General features: G+C 35.4%; 1 protein-coding gene across 1 annotated transcript; it reads right to left on the bottom strand.

Annotated features, from left to right (window-relative positions):
- Positions 1-8050: 8050 nt before the first annotated feature.
- On the bottom strand, positions 8051-13068 carry LOC102590399 (uncharacterized). Its single transcript, XM_006365206.2, has 12 exons — positions 12734-13068; positions 12472-12651; positions 12239-12349; positions 11344-11679; positions 11078-11254; positions 10673-10957; positions 10285-10407; positions 9988-10185; positions 9393-9646; positions 9049-9253; positions 8647-8952; positions 8051-8554 (listed from the first exon to the last, which is right to left on the bottom strand). Exons 1-12 carry the CDS (start codon positions 12986-12988, stop codon positions 8246-8248), a joined length of 2739 nt encoding a protein of 912 aa, XP_006365268.2. The 5' UTR covers positions 12989-13068; the 3' UTR covers positions 8051-8245.
- Between the last annotated feature and the right edge of the window lie 3684 nt (positions 13069-16752).

Below are 16752 nucleotides of genomic sequence, written 5' to 3'. Positions count from 1 at the left end.
AAGCAAAATGTGGTGATGAAGTTCTGTAAGACTGAGGACCATCTGACTGATATCTTTACAAAGTCATTGAGTAAAGAATGTTTCATTAAAAGCAAGATGAGGCTGGGGATGCACAAGATTACCTGATTCCTTGACAAGTTTGCACAAAAATCTTCTATTTTGATTATGTTACGGAGGGCAGGTATCTATACTTGTTTTAATGCTTGTCACTTAAGAATTCACTTCTGGTACCTTAATGTAGGTATACACTCATGGTGTGTCTAGCTGAAGGGAAGATTAAATCATACAGACAGGGTTGCAAACTGAAAAGGGGACCTGGTCCTCCTGAGGTTAGTATCACTTACGCTACACTGTCTGTATGTCAACATCACTTCCACGTGTCCCTCGCCCATTCATCACGTCAGTTTCAGACGTCTTTTTGCTTTTAAACCAAAGGTCGCTACTGTTGGGGACCCGATGTTTTTTTGGTTTTATATAAAACTTCTCCTAGTGAATCAAATTATAAAATCTCATCAAACAATTCTTGTTGAAATTCACTAATCCCCTTTCCAAAGATTTTCTCTCTTTCTCAAAATGGCTAACTCTAATTCTTCTTCAAAGATCCCTATCTCCCAAGAAGTTGAAAACCCTAATTCATTCAACTTCTCCTTTCATACTCCAGAAGGTTGCAAAGAAATCTCCTGTGAAAAGGGAGAAAGTTAGAAAATAGGAGGCTGATTATTCAAACCCGTAAAGGGACCAGGTCCTAGGGTGCAAAAACAAAGTGAAGAAAAGGAAATGACAAGGAGGAGCGGATAACGGCAATAGAGAACCAAAAGGTTTTGAATGGCAGAGTCTTTGACCCTAACATTCTAACCAAATTTGGAATGTCAAATATTTTTTATGTTGTCTCCATTTAAGGTTGTAAACCATCCAGTGACTTCACAAAACTTGTCACAAAACGTGGAGATGTCAAGAATACAGGGTTACCGAAAAGGTTTCTCAAAGGGGAATATCAGTTGTTTTTTGAGTTCATCAACAAGGTGTTAGTGCCCAGAACTGAAAAGAGAACAGTTGCATCTGCTGCTGATCTTTTTCTCTTGGAGAAGCTTGATGAACTTGAAGAGATCAACCTCCCTGCCATTATGTTGGAATGTGAGTGCATTGAGGGACAAACTAGGGGGTCGATCTCAAGTGGCAAATGTTCTAGAGTAGCAGGCTACTCTTAAACGGGAAGTAACTAATCTCACTGAGATTCTAAATGACTAGGAGGTTGAAATCACTAAACTGAAGTCTGAATTACAGAAGGCGGTTTCGAGGGGACCTGGTACCAGTGATGGAAATGAGCAGGTGTTGCAAAAGTTGAGGGATGAGAATACAATGCTGCTGAAGACAAATGCCTCACTCAGTGAAGAATTTAAAGCTCTCAACAAGCAGCTTATCAAGGCTCATGAGGATGCAAATGAGCATCTGTCTCTATTTATGCGCACCCTCAATCCCCTTCTCCCTCCGTCCTAAAAGTGTCTTGTTTCCCTAGTTTCCCTCTTTGTTCTTCAATCCTGATTAAAACTCTTGTGGCTTTGTGTTGTTTTGACTGACTACAGTGGTCAGTGTTTGTGATCTAATGCTATTTATGTTTCTGTCATGTTTATGTGTGGCTTAATATTCTCTTTATGCTTACATACATATGTTCTGTGTGGCCCAAGGCCCTGAATTCTTTATTGCCTTGCATTTAACTTGAATATGTTTACTGCTTCACCTTTTCAATGATGTCAAAAGGGGGAAGTTTTGTTGTAAAGTTGGTTGGTAAAGTTAGGTTGTAAAGTTGCTGGTAAAGTTAGGGGCATTGAACTAAGGGGGAACTGTGGTTGTTACTGGTGCATTGAACTAAGGGGGAACTGTGGTTGTTATTGGTGCATTGAACTAAGGGGGAATTGTACTAAGGGGGAATTTGTTATGTATTTGAATGAATGTTTTTTTACTCAAGTGAGGACCTGTGTAGGTTGTTTGTCATCATCAAAAAGGGGGAAATTGATAAGTGATAATGCTCCTGGATGTTTTGATGATCTCCTCACAAGTGTAGGGACCTGGTCCTCTACAGAGTATGAATACTCGTCCAGTGGTCAAAGTGCTGGACAACTGTAAAACCTGTTCGTGTCAGAAAGTTGGTGGAACTGCAGAGTACTCCACCAATCAAAAGCGACGAGGCTGTTTGTACATTGGATAGTAATTCTTCATGATATATATTCAACAACAAACAACAACATTATTCATTCATTCAAAGATAGATACTTTCAAACTTCAAAACAGCAAGGGACCTGATAGAAGTGCTTCTATTTGCTTTCTGTACCAGCTGCATTTGTTTGCTTGTAATAGTGCTTATATTGTAGGATTCGTTTCACTTGTGAAAGAACGTTTCAAACTTGCGTGAATCATTGTAAGAACTAGGTTAAGGGTAACTTAATTTCTTACTCTAAAGTCTATATTAATCGGTTAGGATTAGTATAGTGGGCAATGTTGTATCTGTTCTGGCTCAGCTAAGTGATAGGAGGTATTGCTTAGTGTGGAGATTAGCAGGCTAATCTCATTGTGTAAACTGACTTTCACTTTTGCTTGGAGAAGATTAGTGGAAGCAGTTTGAAAAGTCCTGTTGAGAACAGGTCGTGGTTTTACTCCCTTGAGCAAGGAGGTTTCCACGTAAAGTTGATTGTCAATCTTTACTTTCAGCATTTGTTCTTTACTGTTTATTATTGTAACTGTGTTGAGGACCTGGTCCCATCTACATAGGTGGACGCATACATTCCAACAGAACATAAAAAATAAACCATACACCAATCTATTTATTGGATTTCTCCCTCTTCAACTACCATCAAAAAATTTTAGTTAATCGATTCGTCTTTTTTTTCAGCGTTTCTTAATGCCTTTTATTTCTTTCTCTGTGATGGAAGTTTGATTTTTCCAAAATGTATTCTAATTTTTAGCCTGTCTCTTTTTAGATGATCATGTGTCAAACTTCTAAATAAAATATTAAGTGGATCCCTCTTTTCCTCATGTTCTCTAACGCCTTTCCTATAATTATAATTTTATAAAATTTCGAGATGTCACGATTTTAATATCTGATGGCCGATTCGTTGTAGCAAGTTTGATCAAAACTTGAGCATCGTAGGAAAATGGACCACCATCCCAAATAGTATAACCATAATTAATTACTATCTTAAACAAAACAATAAATAATTAGAAGTTTTTAAACTAAACCCACATGGAGTATGTATACACCAACAATTAAATACTCGCTTTTCCAACTATACAAACGTGAGAATATTGGCCTGATTCCTTGAGGTGCCTGATGTCTTTAGGGTAACATATTCACCGTTACATGATCTAGGGAGAGCTACATGGTAGGGCCGTTCAAAATTGAATTGAAATTGATAATCTGAACAAAAAAAAAGCTATTGGTTTATCAGTAATGGCTTTTGGGTGGTTTTGATTATTTTTTTTGTTATCGGGCTATTGGTTCTTAACGATTTGAGATTTTTTCTTAACAAGTTAACCGATAACCCGATAGTAATTTAAATAATTATATTTATACCATTTTGTATATAAAGTCCTTGACTTAGCTAGGTGTTTAGTTTCCTACTACTTTATTTCTTGCGGTCTCAAACTCTTGGTTATTCTACAATGTAAAAGTGTTTGTTTTTAGCCAGATGCAATTTGTTAACTCATGTGCATGGTTTATTTGGTTAATTAGTCACCTTGTTTCTAAATTCTAAGTGATTTTCAATGATTTTTTTGGTATCAAATCTCAACGGTTAAACCGATAACCAAACCGATCATGATCAATAATCGATAAGCTAATATCTTAATGGATCTATAACCATTTAACATCTCTACAAAATCGAGAACCAATAAGTCCAATCGATAAACTTTAAAATCGAACCAAACAAATTGATACGCAGCTATGTGAGCTAGAGAGCTATGAGTTATGCTAATAATACAAAGTTTTGATGATTAAAAATGATGAACAAACATGACGAATATGATCAAAGAATCAGATATTATACATCTTATGAACCAAGTCCAACCCAATATCAATATCAAGGTCACACAAATAGTTATTGAGCTGACAAGAGCTATTGGGCCAAAAGCAAGCAATAGGTCCAGTTTTATTTGGGATCCAGGCCCATTTACACTTTGTTAAAAAGGACTAAGAGTTAGAAGAATGGGGAGAAAAATGATTATGTGAAGCTTTGGCTTTCTGATCCTCTCATCTTCTTTCTATGGTCTTGTATCTCATCCCTTTCTTGTTACTTCTTTCTCGATTTATCTCTCCTTAGTTAGTGTATTATTACTTTGTTGTGCGTATTCTACATTATAACTTGTATTGAGTGATTAATATATATAAGAGTGCTTCTGCTGGAATTGAGTTTGTTACATTGGTGCTTTCATCGACGTACTCTAATGGAAGCGGTGGTTTTAGATCGATTTAGTGGCAACACTGATCCAGAGGACTGGATCTATAGGGCGGAGCGGTACTGTACATTTCTAGGCTTCTGCGAGGAACAGTGGCTGCCTCTTCCTTCCTTTTATCTTGATGGTGAGGCCCTTGAGTGGTTTCGTTGGATGTTTTGCAACAAACACTTTTTTGATTGGAATTATTTTAAGAAGAAGTTAGCCCTGCGTTTTTGGAAACGAACCGATGCAAAGTCTTTTGTGGTGGACACTCAAATTACCAGAATTCTTGCTTTGCTACAGAAGCTGGAGGGCAAATGTTCATTTATATCTCCACAGGTGCTAGTAGAAGATGCCGGGATTAGTGCTGCTACAGTCGTTAGCAGAGAGATTTCTTCTCCTTTGGCCGAAGAAAACTCAAACTGTGTTGATAATGTTAAGAGTCATCCAGAGTTGTTTGGCACTTTTATTGTTGAACATTCAAGTCATGTGGACAATCTGTTCGACGAAATGCCTACCAGAGTTTTCACTAAAGAAGTACAGGAAACTTCTTCCGATTTGGAAGATATTCAGCCACTCAAGTCTCTCAACGAATATTTTCATAGTTGCTGCCCCATTGTAGTCGCAGAGGTGCAAACCGAGACTCCAATCAAAATGCTTGATGAAGAATCTCCAGGCCCTGAACGCAGCAAAGTCCAAGTGTTCGATGAATGTTCCCGAAGAGATATGTCAAAAAGGTACAGTACTACTGCTACTTCGCTGGATCTTAGCTCTAGTAAACATAAACTTGCATTTGAGACATTTGGTGACAAATATCTTCCGAAGTTTTCCTTGGAGCCTGAGACAATTAATGATCTATATCTCGATAGTTTTTTTCTAAAGATTGAGGATAACATTCCACCAAGGACCATGCCTTCGAATGAAATGATGTTTGTTGTGGAGCGTAGAATATCTACAGATGGATTCAATGCTTACAATATCTTGTGTCAATTTTCATTTAATCCTAATGTGAATTCCTCTTTTGTCTTTGTTCATGGAACTGCAACGAATGTTTGTGTATGGGATCCGGGAATAAGTTTAACTCCATGGATCCAACGAGTTGTACAGATACAACGAACATGGATCTATTACCGTCCTTGGGATATACCAACATGTTTTGTTTCATTGCTTATGCTAATTCTCCAACTCAAGTGTGGGATCCCGGACAACAAAGTTTTGGTCAGTGGGCTGTTGCAGATGAGATGGTAACGATGGAATCGGAAATACATGATACATACTCTGAGGTGAATCGTGTGTTTGATGATAGTTTCGTAAGAGTTGCATCACAGGAGATCCAACCAATTGCACCTTTGGATATTATACGTCTTCCCAAGTTATTTCGATTCCTACAACGACTACTAGCGCAACTCACAGGAGGGCTACAAGGCTGCATCAAGTCCACGATGAACTTGATTGAGCATGAGTTACATAATTTCTCTACGCTTGAGGAGATCATGTATTTTTTTGGCGCTGAGGGTGTACTAGCTAGTTATGCTACAGGTCCCGACCTTGAATTTGAGCATATTCTTGTTGGATATGGTGCTGATGGATTCATTATTTTGATAATGCGTGACGCTTTGGATTTGGGTGATAAAATTATTGACTTCCCTCCCAAATTTTCACTGTATGAATTTACAGCATTCCAAGCTTGTGAAAATAATAATTGGAGTTTGTCTATGATTTATAGTGAGGTTGAGTTGGTTAAAGATACTTCAATTGTTGATGATTATATTGTTCACAAGTCGATGCTCGTTGAGAGTAAAAACACTTCTATCTTGGTTAGTTGTGGAAAGTTTAAACCTATAATGGGGGTTATGTGCTATCTTGCCTATTTCGGGGGTCATAGATGTGTTGAAGAATGCACTGTAGCAAAACAGATTCATCTTGCAAAGCTTGGAAAAGCATCTGGTGCAGCCATGAGAACCTCTATCCTTGCAAGGTCTCAAGCTTTCCTTGTTATAATTCTTGAACAGATCCATCAATGTTTCTCCCTTCTATGTGAAACACCCATGGAGGTAAACAAGAAGTGTAGATTGAGGGATCCCGAATCATCGTTCTATCTTAAATAGTCTTATTGCTATGAAATAGCAAGTATTACTAATGCTCATGACTATATTAATATAAAGAATGTATTGGGAATTATTAGGCTTAGCAAGAAAGAGCAGATGGCAATTCTTAGAATTATGGCTTCTGTTATGGTACTTGGTAATATGGAATGCTCTAAAGGCAATGAAATTGTTTCCTCTATTCTGGAAGTTGACAGTATTTGGTTTCAACTTCACACCACTATTGCAGCGCTCTACACACACTCAAGTCTTGAAAGATTCCACATTATACTATCCGTGTGGCTTTACTCGAACCTTGAGGACAAGGTTCTTATTGAGGACAAGAGTATTGTTATGAACCAAGTCCAACCCAATATCAATATCAAGGTCACACAAGTAGTTATTGGGCTGACAAGAGCTATTGGGCCGAAAGCAAGCAATAGGTCCAGTTTTATTTGGGATCCAGGCCCATTTACACTTTGTTAAAAAGGACTAGGAGTTAGAAGAATGGGGAGAAAAATGATTATGTGAAGCTTTGGCTTTCTGATCCTCTCATCTCCTTTCTATGGTCTTGTATCTCATCTCTTTCTGGTTACTTCTTTCTCAATTTATCTCTTCTTAGTTAGTGTATTATTACTTTGTTGTGCGTATTCTACATTATAACTTGTATTCAGTGATTAATATATATAAGAGTGCTTCTGCTGGAATTGAGTTTGTTACAATACATGTCTCGGATAAGGACGGATAGTGTTTATGACAAAGAATTATTGAAAAATCAATTTTTTCGAGACATAATATTTCAACTGATGTGTCAAAATTTTCTAACAATTTATTTCTGTTAAATGAAAGTTAATTACATTTTTTCTATAAATAGTACTCATAATTACTCAAAAGCCCTCAAATTTGGGGGTCTAATTTGACATCAGAATAAAATTGATATGCTAATTGATAAGGAATAAGACACATGTACCTCCTAGACTATGACTGAAATCTCAGAAACACACCTTAACTAAACTAAGGTCCTATTACTGCTGAACTCATTTTTTTTGTAATTTTGTATACCTTTTGGTTTGGCACACTCCGTGACTCCACGCAGTTGAGGCGTGCGGGAGATATTTTGATATCATGTAAGCCAAAAAGGTATATAAAATTACAAAAAAAAATGGGTTCATGGGATAATAGGACCTTAGTTTAGTTAAAGTGTGTCTCTGGGATTTCGATCATAGTCTAGGGAGGTACTTGTACCTCATCCCAATTGATAATCAAAAGTATAACACATGATGTTCGTTAGCCTCAAACCTTTTTCTGAGAGTCACTTTGATACAAAAATAAATAAATGAAAAATTACTTGCGGAATAATAGAACAAAAGGAAAATATAAAGTCGGGATTCTTTTTTTTGTTTTACAAATGGTACTTCGAGCTTGGAACGAGCAAGAAGAGATTAACATATAAAAATAGTCCTAATCTTGGTAAGGAGATTTCCTATGAGATGCCTCAAGTTTGATGTGTCACTTTTCGTTTCTCGAATGAGCTAAGCTATGAGTAAAATAATCTTCCTTTATTTCCTTCCCATTTAACTATAACCACTTTAACTGTATAATGTACAATTTTGTTACTATTTCTTAAGCAACAAGAATGAGTTAAGTGGCAATATTTTTGAAGAATTAGAGGTTGAAAAAATCACCTTAAGAGTTGGAGAAAATAAGGAAAAGGAACTTTTCTGGAAGAGCAATTAAGGGGCAGTTTTCTTTCTATTGAATGGTGTATTCCAAATTCTTATCTGCTTATCAAAGCTTCCAACTATAGCAGACTGTTTTACATCACCTAGTCGATTTGCAAACGCGTTATAATAAGCTAATGGATCAAGATTCTCCAATACTCTCACTGATTTGCCTTGCTTTTCGTCGATAAGTATCTGTCCATCTTCAGCTTCATACCCTGAGGCAGTGACTTTTATGTTCTTGACACCAAATGTTGATTCTAGAACAAAATGATCACCAGCCAAAACTACTGCTCCAATGATTTCTCCAAGAAATGTATCCTGTTATGATACAAACATTGCAAAAGATTTTGAAAAAATGCGTTCAGTGTTAAGAGGACAAGTTAAGGATAAATGGAAATGAGATTATGTACCATATGTTGGTATTTGGGATGTCTCTTTTTCAGGTGGTGTAGCCTTGAAAGCAAACGCCTTGCGAAGATTGCTTCAGGTGTCCTTTTAGTCAGGTTTAGCATTTCGAGAATTTCAGGAAATGCACTGACTTTCTGCTGAATGCCAAGTGGAATGAGAGTGATATTAAGATCTGAACTCAAAACTGTCTGTGCAGCTAGAGGGTCAAGAAACATATTCAATTCCGCGAATCTATTAGAAGGAACGTTGATCACGTTTCCCTTCTCAGTGTTATCGTGATTCATGTGCCCTCCAACAATTATTATATCCTGCACCAGAATACAAAAGGCATTGCTATATTAGTACAGTTCTTGAACGAGTAATCCCGCCCTGGCTCTTTCTCAAAGGGTAGAGGAAATGCTTGCCTGGATAGCTTTGGTCATATTCTCGCCTGCAAGAACGATCTTTGCTATATTAGTCAATGGACCATTTGTTAAAATGGTAATCTTAGATCCTGGTTTGAGTGATTTCACTGCTGACTCCCATACTTCTAGTGCTAGAGGTTGTCTGAGTTCCGGATGATCAGTGTCTCGGAGAACTCCATATTTCACAGAATTTTCAGCTGTATATCTGAAATTGTTTAGATCAAGCAGATAGATCAGCATAACTGCACACTAAACAAATGGACATGTAAAAGACATGAAATGTTAATAATAAAATTTACTGTTTTTCCTTTAGGCAAATGATTGACACTAGCTAGACCATGTACCTGCGAGGACTTCGAGGCAAAGAACGAGATAAACCATAAAGAGTGTCGGAGTCGAGGAATCCACCACAACCTTGTGGGATAACCTTGTTGTACTTGCAGTCACCAACTGCATAGAAAATAGGATCAGACTGGTTCATTGCAAAAACATCTCCAAGGCCCACGGGAATGTCATCACGACCCATCATATGAAGCAAATCATACACTGAATCAATTGTTGCAGCATTCGCCCAGCCAGTTGGACTCACAATTATAGCCTGAATGGAAGAAGATATTGCACATTGACAAGCATTGCTATCTCAACTTAGTTATTTACAAAATTTAGTCCTTTATCTTAGACTCAGCATGTTTCTGCAACGTCACTCGGGTAGTGGAAGTTTTCCTTATGAATATGGCCACAAATTTATCAATTAATTCTAAAAGTAAACAGAACTAGGAAGGAAACACATTTTTGGATAAACTTACTGAAATATAATTTGTGTTTGGTGACGTAAAATAATTTTCTTAACAGGTTCTGATAGTAAATAAAGCAAGATAACATCTACGTCCAGTCTGAACTTTCATTTGAGGATCTAATTCAAAATAGAAGTCCATTTACCTTCAGATTAATTTCTTCTATTGGTAACTTAAGGAGGTAAAAGAGAGCTAGAAAATCTCCGGCACTCATATCCATATCAAACACAATATTCTTCCCAAGTTGCTTGCCTCTGAAATCTGGTTTGTAATGTACTTTTCTGTAATAAGGAAATTGCATAGAAAAGTTAAATCGTCCAGCATTTTCTCTTTTGTTTATAACCTGCAACCATGACAAATATAGTATTAGTTCTGAAATGGTCTGTACTTTTATCTTGCATATGAAAATGCAACCAATTTAGACCAGAAATTAGTAACTTACATCCAGAAAGCTAACGAAAAACTCTCTGTCCAGTTCACTGTTAGCATTTCGATTAGGTTTTGCTCTTATAGCTACAAGAATAGGCACTCCTCCTGGACCAGAAACTTCTTTTGTATAACCATCCTGATAAAATCACCAACTCAGAATACATAACGGTATAGGTGTTAAGCATCGAGTAGTGAGTAAAAGCCAGAAAGGAAACGAAGGAAATCATATATCAACTCATCTCCAAACTCATCTTAGTTGATTGAAAACATAAAGAGTCATAATTACAGTATATGGTAAGGAAAGAAACTTAGAATTTCAATACCATGAGAGACTTAAAACTCTCAAGTTACCACTAAACTAAAAGCCACAATCCGGATAATGACCTGAAACAATTCATCACCTGGCATCTGCCTCTCCTGTTCTTTTCTATGCAAAATGGATCGCGAAGCTTAGTCTGAACATGACCGCTGTGAACTTCATTTCGTGCTACGCTGAACTTTGGAGTTATATGACCATCAAAAATTGGATTTGATCCATCAGAAATCCCATATGGTTTGTTTGAAGTAACTACAGTGATATTGATATACTCCATTTCTGCAAACTCATTTTCTCCGTGCTGGTTGTGTTGTTTCTGCATGATTGAAGCAGCTACACCAGACATAAAGGAGTCCCACATAAAATAACTCTGCGTTTAGCAACACAAAATAAATCTGCATTTAGCAACATTGTCATCAGTAAATCACATTTTCACTGATGTTTTCATATAACTAAGCATTCACCAAGCTCAACATTTCTAAAACATTACCGTGTTGAATTGGTCATCAAACCAAGTATCACGGGCCATTTTCAAGGACTTGAAACAGTATTGTGCCTCGTAAGTGTACTGATTCTTCTCAAAAATTTCAATAAACTTTTCAGTTACTGGAATGGTGTTTGTGGCATCCAATGGGACAAGAGTTACTGGAATGCCGGAATGAATTACCTACAGCATAAGGGAACGACGACAGTTGTTTACTATTAGGATTAGTTACCGCATATATGCAGTGAAAGGCCTATTGATTTCTGTAATACCTGATATGCAGCAAAAGGATCCATAAAGAAATTGAACTCTGCGTAAGGGTTGCTTGTGTAATCTGTGAATAAATTACCAATGTCACCACACTGCTGAGGTTGGCAAGAGGAGCTGACATTCTGTGGACAACAACCTGTAGGATTCTTTGACCTTACACCACCTCCCATTATGTAAATGTGCTCGACATTTTTCTTTAAATGTGGATTACTTAGGAGAAATAGCGCAAAATTTGTATGTGATGCGATGAGAAAAACCACTGTGGGACCAGATGAAATTGTGTTGATCATTACTTGCTGCACTGTTGGCTGTCGAAGAGGTGAATAATGTCTCTTCCCCTGTTGAAAAGTGAAAGAGTAACATGTTATGAAAACATTTAAAACTTAGGGGAAGTAAGCAATAGACCTAAGCTCCTTCATCATAGTAATTTCACAAGGGATAGAACTGATCTTCTCCTCAAAAATAGTTGCATTTGTGCCAAGTCTAGATATTAACATTCAGCACCTTCCCAAGTAAGGCTCTTCATTACTCATATACAAGAATCAGTTATATAATTTGCGCAACACAGATAGTGGTAAGGTCTGCGTACATTCTACCCTCCCCAGACCCCACTTATGGGATTTCATTGGGAATGTTGTTGCTATGTGCCATAACATTGTGACTGACAGACAGCAAACAAAGATAGATTTAAGTAGGCAGTGGTCCTTAGTTGATTAAACGATATTCTGCCGTTACATTCAACCATACTGCAGACTGAAGTTAAAGTGTCTAATTCTGTTTCTTCTTGTGTAAAACCAGAAAAGACGCGATTAAGACAGCTAGACAACAATTCTAATAATGTGATTAAGGCAGCTAGACAAAGTAATCCTCCCTTCAGTTTTAATGCAAAAATGGTACCTGTGGGAGGAAGCTCTTTCTGAATCCAAAATTAGAGTCGATATCCAAACGTCCTCCAGGACCCACAGGAATAGCCTGTCTGTATCTACAATAACCAGCTGTAGCATTTCCCTAACAAATCATTAAAGCAATTATGGAGATGTTTAACTAACCAGCAATTTGACATTAAAGCAAATGATTCTTGACTTGCAGAATAGTACCAAAAGTAGAGTAAATGAAAATTTTATGTTCACCTGATCTATTATAGGGAGATATCCACCAACATTAGGCAGAATGGTACCATTATGAAGTATTCCACCTTCACCTCCCACACCAACAGCAATATCGTCGCGCCCCATCATGTAAAGCATATCATACACTTGATTTACAGCATGCCCTGCATCAGTCCATCCATTTGTGCTAATAGTTATTGCCTGCACCAAAAATATAACTCTCAATACATCCCTTCCAAGTTATATTACTTTCCATGACATGCTTTCAACAAAAAAGGCAAACCTTTAAGTCCATTTGTGATGTGTTAAGTTTCAAAAGGTAGAAAAGAGCAAAGAAATCATCAGTATCCATATCTGTATCGACAAGAATTCGATGACCCTTTACTCCATTTGCCAACAATATTAACACCATTGTTAGTATTAGGACAAGTTTATGTAGAAACAACATCTTCTCTTTCTCCTTCATCACAATTTTGCTTCTGATTTTCTTCAAACTATTAGTAGTTATTAATGGGAATAAATAGAGTGAGCTGTACATAACATAATTGTTGAAGAGAAAGAATGTTTAAGGGATTTTATAGACGCAATAATTTTTTCTAACATATTAGTATCAATTTAAAAGATCAATGGGGTACAAAGTAACAATTTGCTCTACAAAGTACAAATTTTGCCTGAGCTGTACAAATTTGAATTCGCGCCAGAAAGTTCACTTTAAGGTTAAAGTGATCCCCATTAAAAATGACTTTATTTTGGGGCTCTTCAAATATTTGGTCTTTAATTTTTTTTGCACCTATTGCTTATTTACTAAAAAAAAATAAAAAATTGTAGGCCAAAGTATTCTTTTAGATGACCTAATTTTGTGTGATATCTAATTCACAGATATGAGTTTAGAGAATTTTTACTTTATCCCGTATAGGTTCGGTAAAAATAAAGTTATATCTCTTACAGCATAACTTATTGGTTTTAAAACTAAATTTATGTATCTATTAACATAAGTTCTTAGGAATTAAGTTATGTCTTTTACTGTATAACTTGTGAATTCTAAATCAAACATATGCCTCTATTAACAAAGTTTCGTAGGAATTAAGTGACATAACTTGTATTATATATTATTTTTTTGGAACTCAGTCTCTATCTTTTGGCCTTTGGGTGAGCAATATGTGGTGTACAAAACATAAATTTTTGCCGTGATTTTTTTCGATGCCAGAAATATTTTCGGCCACTTTAGCTCTTAGTATATTATTTCTTTTTTTTTTTTTTTTTTTTACTTTTCATGTTTATTTAAAATATGAATTTACATAGGATTAGTTAATTTTTGATCCTATTAAGAAAAGTTGTGACACTTCTTTACCTTGTGAACTTTTATCTTAATATGTGTGAGAGATAAATGTGACAAATCGTTAGAATTTTCAATCACAAATATTAAAAATATCCTGACAATTCATCAGAATTTGTGGTCAAAATTAGAGAAAATAGTCAAATGTCCTCTCAACCTATTAGTCAATTCTCAACTACATACTTATACTTTACGGGGATCCTTTAATTATCTCTAAACATTTTAAAAGTGGAATATATACCCCCTTTAAATGTCACACCCAAATTTGGGTTAGGCAGTGACATGCACGCAGCCCTGCCACCTAATATATAATATTTTTTAATGAAAAAGAATTCTTTTTTCTATTTTTGTCTCATAGTTTTTTGCTTTTCTTCTTTTCTTTGACATCTGGTTAAAGTGAAATTGTAAGTTTCATTTGTGACCTTTAAGATTTTTACTTTTCTTAATCTTACCTGACTGATCTTTTCTTTCCCCTTCTTTTTTTGTTCGTTTTTGAGTTGCAGGTTTGGTCCAAAATCTTAGAAATAAAAAGCAGTGGCTGGTGGCATTTAATTATATATGTCTATGCATTTGAGCTAGCTTGTTAACTTGGTTTCACCATGAAAAGTATGTAGTCTTTTCTTCCCTTTAAGCAAATAGCATCATGAATTGATCACTTCTTCTGAAGTACAAAATCAACTTTAATCTATCTTTTTTTCGCAGATTAAGGCTATAAACTGTGAAATATATATGCACTAAGAAATGCAGTTATACATATTGTGGATCGTGGTCTTCAATCGGAATATTCTCTTTTATTTTCCGGCAAAGTGTTGAAGAAGAAGAAAGAAATGAAAATAAATAAAACACATTCGAGTAAAAGGTAGCATTAAAACATTTAGAAAATCAATATGAAAAAGGGAATTCTTTTAAAATTAAAGTTTCCATTTCAAAAATTGAGAAAATGGCCAAATGACTCTCCAATCTTTGAAAAAGTGAACTACATTTTTTTTGTCACCTCAGCATTAGGAAGCAAATAATTTAGCTTTAAAATAGTTTAAAGAGTGATAGGACATTCGTAAAGTTGAAGTGTGTAGCTGATATTTTGGATATAGATTGAGGGAGTTTTAGACCATTTTCTCGTCAAAATTGTAATGATTACCCTAACTTGGTATTAAGACAAGTCTTGTTAAGAAAGTGTTGCCCAATATGAAATAAAATATTCAGGTGGCCCACTAAAAATTTTGCTCCAACTTTTGGCTAAATGGTTATTTTTTTGCACTATTTTGTTAACGAGGTTAAGTCTTAAATAGTGACACCAAAAGATTCTATTTGTGTAAATCACCTTTCTAAAAGCAATTTTTTTCTGTTACTTATCCATTTTATTAAATCAAGAGGAAATAAATGAAGTAATTTTTCTATAAGTAACTTATTTTGTAAAATTTACTGAAATACTAGTCATCAAATTTAACTTTCCAACATTTAATTAATAAGAACAAATCAGTAAATAAACATTTATCTAAATTACAATTTAAAACTATAAAACGATCATAACAGAGTCTAAAACCATATAAAATATTATCTGGAGTTATTCTAACCATATTGACTTGACTATCGTGAGGTCTTTTCTTGTAGTTGGTGCAATCATAAATTTTTTAACGATACATTCTTTCAGTAGAATGTAAAATACAATTGAAATCCAAGTATGAGCTACTTGTTGAAAAATATCATTAATCAATAAAGGTAAAAAAGAAAAATATACCCCCAAACTATTATAAATGGTATGTCAATATCCTTCATTATATTTTTAGATTGTGTATATTCTTACCGTCAATATTTCGGAACGTATATACCCTTAGGATAGACGGAGGGACACGTGTCACAATCTTAAAGGCCTAGCTAAATTTAATTTAATTTTTACCCACAATTAAAAAAACCCTCCCATTTTTCATAATTTTAACCCATCCATAACCTGGTTAAAAATCCTCTTCTTCTTCCCCAATCTAACCTAACTTAAACACCCACTCGTGTAGTTCTCCCACAAATTGATTCTTTTAATTCTAGTCCTTCGAGCCCCGTGAATAACAGATGAACAAACACCATCTGATTTTACACTTCTTCGGTGTTAGCATAGCCGTCATTCACCGTTTCAGCACAAACAACTTGTGAGCTGCTTCATTCTCTAGTTTCTGTTCAATCATGGTGCTTGTTCCATGTTCCTAGAGGCATGAAAAGCTGGATATGCAATAAAAGTTAGGAAAATATCAGAAGTTGTGGAAAGTTAAAAGTGACTTTATGATGGATTGAGTGTGGGGAAGAGATCAAGATTTGGTGGTTGCTTTATAAGTGAAATTGAATTAAGGAATTTGAGTTTCATCATGTTTTTTCTATTTCATGCATTCAAAATCAAAATCTTTATGAGTGATTTCAGCCAAATTAATTGAAATATTCTACAAAGGTTTTTTGTTGAAGAAGATGAAGAATAAGAAATTGTCCAAAGGGTTTTTGAATTTTTTTTTTATCTTCTTCTTCCTTTGAAAATGTTGTTCAAATCGGAGAAGACCACCTTCAAGTGACCACCGGAACAAAGATCTTCAACATCAACATATCAGCTCCTCTCAAAAGGAAGATTTCATGGAGGAACAATCAAGAACGTGGAGAAAATCCATTTGGTTCAAAGTGGAAGTGGAAGAGCCGACAATAACTTGTATATTATTTCCAATTTCAGATTTTAGCATTTTCTAGTCCTTTACATTTTGGATTTTGGTTTAGCCAAACAACTTTATTTGGCTTATTTTGTTTTTTGATTTCATATAAATAAATACCTGGCTAGTCGGTCAAAAATTTGATTTTAAAAAAAAGTTGTTCAAATCTAAATGTTTGAAATAAGTCTTTGTTGTAGAAGTTAAAAAAAGAGGAATTTGAGAGTTTTGATTATCTTACCTAACTTCTTTTTTGGTTTTGGGTGCTTTTGGTTACAATTTGGGTTA

This window comes from Solanum tuberosum, unplaced genomic scaffold, assembly GCF_000226075.1.
Source record: "Solanum tuberosum cultivar DM 1-3 516 R44 unplaced genomic scaffold, SolTub_3.0 scf00532, whole genome shotgun sequence".
In the NCBI taxonomy this organism is placed as follows: domain Eukaryota; kingdom Viridiplantae; phylum Streptophyta; class Magnoliopsida; order Solanales; family Solanaceae; genus Solanum; species Solanum tuberosum.
This window is presented reverse-complemented; position numbering and strand designations above follow the sequence as displayed.